Below are 7,480 nucleotides of genomic sequence, written 5' to 3'. Positions count from 1 at the left end.
CAAGAGATATGCATGGGTTCATGAATCACATGCGAGGACTGGATATCATATGCACATTTGTAGCTTGTGCTATGTGAGATAATAAATTGGGTGTTGGATGCTGGGACCCTCCAAGAAAGTAAAGTAACAGAATAGGAGATGACAACTGGGATAGATGTCTGAATTATATCCTGCTGGTTGTTCAAACTGTAGACACTAGATGACCTAGGAAAATATACACTGTGCATGATGGCCAATCTGTAGATCAGCCTTTCCCAACCAGTGTGCTTCCAGATGTTGTTGGACCACAATTCCCATCAGCCTCAGCCAGCATTGCCAATGGTCAGGAAAGATGGGAAATGTGGTCCAACAACATCTGGAGGCACACTGGTTGGGAAAGGCTGCTGTAGATGTTTTAAGAATGACCACTGTTATAATCAGTTTGACTTGCAGTGCTAGTGGCTAATCAGCATGAGGATAGAGGCCATGAAGCCCCAAGTAGACTTGTGAAAACACAAAGTGTACTCTGGATTCAATTCCTGACAACAAACCACATCTTTGAATCTCTGAGAGATATTTCCCAAGTGTGCTGCAGGAACAATTTTAACAGAAGACACAGGAGTTAACTAAAAAGTGTGACCTCATATATGCAAAACACATCATCTGCTACAGAGCTACAGTCCTTCCTGGAAACATGACAGAGAATACAAACCTTGAGGAGATTGGCAAGCCAATGTCCACAATTAAACCACTTACAGAACTTCTCTGTGTCGGAGGGACCAGTTTTACCTGGTGCAAAGATTCATCAGTGCATCTATTTTTCACAAAGTTCTGAAAACCAGTAAATAGTCATTCAGATTACCATATATAATATTCATGTGGAGGAAATCAGCACATAGATTTCTCTGATAATGGGGATGAGAGATGGAGAAAGGGAGAGAGAGAGGGAGTGGGGGAGAGAGTTTCAGCAGTAGAATTACTTCTGCAATTTTCTTAAAAAGTAACCTACATGATTGGTGCTGATGAATGAGGAGGCAAGAAATTACAGTAGAACCATTCCAGTTGTGTGATGATGGCAACTAGGTCCAGCAGCTAAGCAATGATAGCGTTGTTATGAATTGCAAAATATACACTCCTGTTTCTTTAATTTAAGATGCTGAAATAAAAACTGTCCTCCTTTTTAAGAGAGCTTTCTCCCTTCTGTATATCAATCGGAGCCATGACATTTTGGGGATCACTGTGATGATGTTGTAGGGCTGCATTGTCATTGTCTACTGATTGATGTTTCCATACAGCTATTAGCATTTTAGGTCCTTGTGTTAAAATATTATGTATCTTTTGTATTAAAAAAAAAAACTTTTGTAAGCTGCTACAAAGGCAAACTGCATGAACAAAGATGACAGTGCAAGAAACTGAAACTGAGAAGTGTAGAGGAAGAATAATCCACTGAATGCCTTTTATAGACTGCAGACGGAGCAGCAAGAGCTAATGACTGGAGATGCAAGGACTGAACCTGGGACTTTCTGCACGCAAAACGTGTGCTGTACTGCGGTTCCTCCCCCTGCAAGTGGCAGTGGTTGATCTGTATCACTGAGGGCCAAACAGGAACCACAGGGGAAGCTGGAGTGACCCTCTGCCCTGTCGGTTTCCTGTTGCTTCCCCCTCTCTCTCCAGTGTAGAGTGAAACTTGGAAAGAGAGGGATGCAGCAAGGCACAGGATACCTTGGCAGAATCATCAGTTCCCATAGCAAAGGACCACTTTAGTCTCCCAATAGAGGACTGAGGTTAGCTATAGCCAGAAAAGCAATGTAAGAGCTGTAATCTCCAAGTAGGTCCCTCAGGGCCCAATTTTCCTGGTTACAGTACGATTTCTCTCTCCTCACCAAGGTTTTTCAGTAATAGCTAATGCCATCTATTTTTACAACGAAATCTAATGATGGTAATTAAGGTCAATCAGGGAGCAGCCAGGGTGGCTGGGAGGCTCAGGAACCATGACAGCAGCAATTAAATGTGGCTGTGATATTTGGGTAGCTGATAATTGGCCAGATGTTATTCAGTCTCTTGATCCTCACTTGTGCTTAGAGCCCAGAGGTCTGCAGTTTTGTAAAGGAGGGCTCACGCTGCAACATACGGAAGCCATTTTGTAAAGCTGTCTTGCTTAGGGCTGACCAGGGGTGCTGACAGAAATCAACTGATCCACTCTCAGCTTGAGCCATCACAAGAGGACATGCAGGCCAGGACGTATCCATGACAGAAGGGCTTGAATCTGCATTTGTCTATCAGGTAGTGTCAAGTCTGGGCCACAGAAACCAGTCTGAGGTGAGCCAGCAGCTCTGAGCACACTAGGCAGCAGGATCAAAAGCAAACCGGAATGAAATGATACAGGAACACACCAACGCTCAGAAATACCTTGTGCTCAAGCAAGGTTTAACAGGAACAGAAAGCACGCCTGTGCTTCTTCCTTCCAGGAGGATCCAATAAGCATCTTGGGTTAGGTGTGCAGGGATAGCCAACCTGGTGCCCTTCCAACTTCCATCATCCCTGACCGTTGGCTACGTTAGCCACAGCTGATGGGAACTGGAGTCCAGCAACCTCAGGAGGGCACTAGATCAGCTATCCCTAGGCTAGGACTTTATTTATTTATTTATTTATTTAAAATATTTCTATCCCACCCTTCTACCCCATAATAGGGCACTCAGGGCGGCTTACAAAAATAAAATCAAACATGTACATAATAAAATTGTAAACAGTAAAATCACAAAAACATTAAAATACATAAAATAATTAAAATACATAAAATACAATATACACACATATATACATATATATAGGAATTGGTACTAAAGGGACTACAAAGGTAAAATTTAATGTAGAAGGCATAAAATCAGTGTCAGGTTCTACTTTCAGTCCCTCCCAAAGGCTTTCCGGAACAAGATTGTTTTCAAAAGTCTCCAGGAAACCAACAGGGAGGGAGCAGAGCAAACTTCTTGGGGTAGAGTATTCCAAAGCTTGGGGGCCACAGCTGAAAAAGCTCTCTCCCACGTCCCTGTCAATCTAACATCTTTCACTCCAGGCATGCAGAGGAGACCAGAGGCAGATGTTCTTAAATCCCGGGCAGGTACATATGGGTGTAAGTGGTCCCTCAGGTACATTGGTTCAAGGCCATTTAGGACTTTAAAGGTCCGAACCAGCACTTTGAACAGGGACATCTGGCACAACTGTAGTTAATGAGGAGTCCAAGTCAGTCCGAATGCACACAATTTTATCTGCAAAGTGCCTCGCAAACATGTCACAGTGAGCGACTGAGGGCTCAGAGTCTAATGTAGGGCCAGAGCCCGAAAGACCCCGGACCAGCCGGAAAAGCATCGCAGACGCAATGGTGGCCGAGAAGTGCCCTTTCTTCGCTGCCATCACTGCCACATGATAGGCTCGAAAATGGGCTCTAGCCTGTGTTCGATTGGAAGCAGACAGAGTTTTTCTCCATTCTCGCTCTAGCCGACTTTAGGATACTAAATTGCCTGTGCGAGGCTACAACATGCAGTTCATGGCTCACCACACAGGACAACTGCCCACAAACCCAAGCTGTGGAGGGTGAAGCTGTGGAAACTCCTGACAGACAGGCTGTAAAAGCATGGACACTGGATGTAGCTCTGTGGCTATGATAATCTCAACTTTGTTTTTTGAGATCAGCAGGTCTCACTAACTGTACAAAAATATGCAAATAATTTCTAGGTGGTGCTTCCAGATGGTGCCTGAAATAAGGGACACATGATGTTTTATGACATTATGATATTAAATTGAGGACAAGTTCACACGGTCATTTTTGCCTCCATTTTTTTCCCTTATGTGATTAGCATTGTCAGGGCGGACACACAAGCAACTATCAAAGGTAAGCTGGGAGCCAAGATATTCAGGATAGATCAAGAGTTGGAGCTAGAGCTGTGGGACACACCAGAGAAGGGAAAACCTCATTGCTCAAGTGAAGTCCTACCCCAAACAGAAGCCTTCTACAATTCTTCCTGACCAGGAAGGCCCAATAGGTGGCTTGGATGGGCATGGCCAGTCCATAACCTGAGAGTTCTTCACTGCTGGGAAGATGCACCAAACTGCAGCTCCACTAGTTCACTATGTGGGGCAAGTTCTCATTTTCCCAGCTCTAGCCCTGGTATGGTTCTGGGCAGGAATGTGCATGCTGGTCAATGTTTGCCTTTTTGGTATTTGCCTTTAGCCCAGGCCATCTTAACTTGTAACCCTCATTCAGGCAAATGAGGCACCACCCCACCAACTTCAGTCTGCCCTCAGTCAGCCCTCACCTGCCCTGCCTTCTTACTTACAACCAGTCCAAGGGGAATACACTGGCTGTCAGCTTCTTCCAGCTTAGACTCAGGGTTGCCCTTGCAGAACTCGGCAGGGAGGAGGATGGGAACAAAACGAGTCAGTTGGCCATACCTATCATTGGCTCTGGCTCCACCTACTGTTGGTCTCCCTGCCTTTCACCCTATGTTGTGGCCCAGGTTGGGAGGGGAGACATTTATGAGGGTGATACTGACTTTGAGGACTGGGGCGATGAGCTGAGGGAGGGGATGAGTTGCAAGGAGAGTTCACAGCATGCCCAGTTCCCTGCCCCCCCCACTGGACTGCAACCTGAACTGTCAGAGACTGCCCTGTCAGAGACTGCTCCAAAGGACATGCTCTCCTTGTCTGCGCCAGAGGTGCTACCTTGTCAACCTGATGTTTCCCAGCCGAGCACCCCACAGCTTCCCATGTACAAGCAGACAGATCCCTACCAGTCAGAGGGGGAGGCTGAGACCCAGCCCTCCTCATCCCACACTTAGAGGCTACAGAGGCGCAAAGTTCAACGGTTGTAGTTAAGGAGGAGCCATTGCTTACGTGCGAAAGCCAAGCCTACTGAAGTGGGCTCAGGGTAGGGGTTTGTTGCTGAGTCAACACCTGTGGGCTGTGAAGACAAACTTAGTCAGCGTTAGGGCAAACGTTCCTAGAAAGTGTAGATAGGTTGATGAGTCACAAAGCTTTTGATGTATCTATTACTTTAATAAAAAGAGAAAAACTCACAGAACTGAGTGCATCTGAGTATATTGGCTTCGAGCAGGATAGTTTGACTCAGCAACCAGCCTTCTCCCTCCGATGCCCCCATGACGGACGAAATGGAAGCTAGCAGTTGAGCAGGGGAGGACCTTCATAGAGCCCTGGAAACCTTGTTAACTGAAGTTCAGAGCCTTTGAACTGAAACTCAGTCTCTGCAAGCTGAGAATCAAGCCTTGTGCCTCCAAATGACTCAGCTAGTGACCCAGGGAATCCCCATGCAGCAATATGCCCAGCCCCAGCCAGCACCCTGAATCAAGTGTCCTGTGGGAATGCCAGCCTGCTATGGAGGGAGAGTAGAGCAATTCTTCACATTCCTACCCCAGTGTGAGCTTTACATGTGGGTGTGACCGTCAGAATACCCCAACAACGATGTGAAGGTGGCAGTCATCATCAGTCTCCTGGAGGGAGAAGCTGCCCAGTGGGCTACGCCATTGTTGCTCTGGAATGATCTTGCCTTGACCCAGTATACCGCTTTTGTTAATGCCATGGCCGAGACCCTTCAAGACTCCCAGTGGAAAGAAACCATGTCCCGTCAACTGGGGAACCTGAAGCAGGGGAAAAACTCAGTTGGGACTTATACTAATGCCTTTCACATCCTGGCCCAAGAAACTGACTTTAATGACTTTGGATTAATGCATTTGTACCACCAGGGACTTAGCACAGAGGTTCTGGATGAGTTGGCATGAGCCCTGTGGCCGAGCACTTTTGCAGAGCTGGTCCAATTGTGCCTGCAGATAGACAGCTGACTTGAAGGTCACCATCAGGAGTGCAAGGCTGAGTCAGCTCAATCCCTGGTCCCCGAACCGCTGCCCTGCATCCACATTCTTCCTGGTGTGGGAACCTCATTGCCTCCGGGGGTGGAACCCATGCAGACCAGGGAAGCATGGCCATACCTGACAGAGGCAGAGAAGGAGAAGCATCAAAAAGAGGGGCTGTGCTTATACTGCGAGAAGTCTGGACATCTGGCTAAGTCCTGTCCAGCTAAGTCAGAGGCTCTGGTGCAGGAAAACTCTAAATCCTAGCCCTTGTAGAGGTCCAAGAACTGGGATCAACTGCAAGTCAGCGACCTCAAGTTAAGCCTTTCCTGCTGAAGTCCACCTTACATTCGCCAGTTCGCTGTGGCTTGCCTGCAGGAGAAGAGGCCCAGGTGTTCACTATGGTGGATTCCAGCACATCTAGCAACTTTATGGACTTGGACTTTGCAAAAAATCACAACATGCCAATCATGGAGCTTGAGTCACCACTGTCTGTGGAGACCATAGACGGTTGGCCACTGAACTCTGGAGCAGTCACCAGGGCCACTATACCATTGAGGGTGGAAGTGCCCAGGCACGTGGAAAGGATGTTCTTCTATCTAGCTGACCTGCCCCACTTCCCTGTGGTGCTAGGCATTACCTGGCTGGCTCAGCATGATTCTGTTATCTCTTGGAAAGAGCTACAGTGACACTTCAGTTGGACTATTATGAGCAGCACTGCCAGCCTCCCACAAAATCTCCCCCAGTAACGCTGGCAGCTACATCCCTGCCCAAGGAGGCACGTCTGCCAGAAAAGTATCAGGACTTTAAAGATGTGTTTGATAAAAAGGAAGCTGACCAGCTCCCCCCCCCTTATGACTGCACCATAGACTTAATGCTGGGGGCTAGCATCCCTTCAGGGTGCATCTACTCCCTGTCAGAGCCGGAGCTGGTGGCACTGAGGGAGTTCCTGGACACTAACTTTCAGCAAGGGTTTATATGGCCATCCAAGTCCCCTGCCAGTGCCCCGTGGCTGTTTGTCAAGAAGAAAAACAGTGAGCTGCATCCTTGCCAGGATTACAGGGAGCTAAACAGGATTACTATCCCCAACAGATACCTCTGATCAATGAGATGCTAGAGAGCCTACATTTGGCAAAAATCTACACCAAACTGGATTTATGCGGAGTTTACAATTTGGTCAGATTCAAGGAGGGGGATGATTGGAAAACTGCCTTCAAGACATGTTATGGACACTTTGAATACCTGGTCATGCCGTTTGGCTTGTCGAATGCTCCAGCTGCCTTCCAAAATTTCATGAATGACATTTTTCAGGACTATTTGGATTGCTTCATGATAGCCTATTTAGATGACATCCTTATTTACTCTGACTCCCTTGAACAACGCAAGGCGCATGTGAAGGTGATGCTGCAGACTCAGAAAGCCAAGCTGGAGAAGTGCAGGTGTGACCTGACCACTTTGGATTTCCTGGGATACTACATCTCTCCCACAGGAGTTGAGATGGACCTGGAGAAGGTGCACTGTGTGCTCTTTTGGCACCCCCCCAAAACCAAGAAGGACCTCCAGCATTTTGGGGGGGGGTTGCTAATTACTACCAGTGCTTCATTACAGCCTTCTCCAACAAGACTGCTCTCCTTACTGAC

The 7,480-nt window shown here is 47.3% G+C and overlaps 1 protein-coding gene across 1 annotated transcript in view; it reads left to right on the top strand.

Moving 5' to 3' along the window:
- Positions 1 to 7,088: 7,088 nt before the first annotated feature.
- The window catches only part of OPN4 (opsin 4), a 54,540-nt gene continuing 54,148 nt past the window's right edge, over positions 7,089 to 7,480 (top strand). The window contains 1 exon segment of the mRNA XM_061634582.1: positions 7,089 to 7,352. Coding sequence (XP_061490566.1) covers positions 7,089 to 7,352 — 264 coding nt within the window.

This window comes from Rhineura floridana, chromosome 7 (genome assembly GCF_030035675.1).
Source record: "Rhineura floridana isolate rRhiFlo1 chromosome 7, rRhiFlo1.hap2, whole genome shotgun sequence".
NCBI lineage: Eukaryota > Metazoa > Chordata > Lepidosauria > Squamata > Rhineuridae > Rhineura > Rhineura floridana.
The sequence above is the reverse complement of the archived record's forward strand: the minus strand, read 5'-3'. Positions and strand labels throughout refer to the sequence as shown.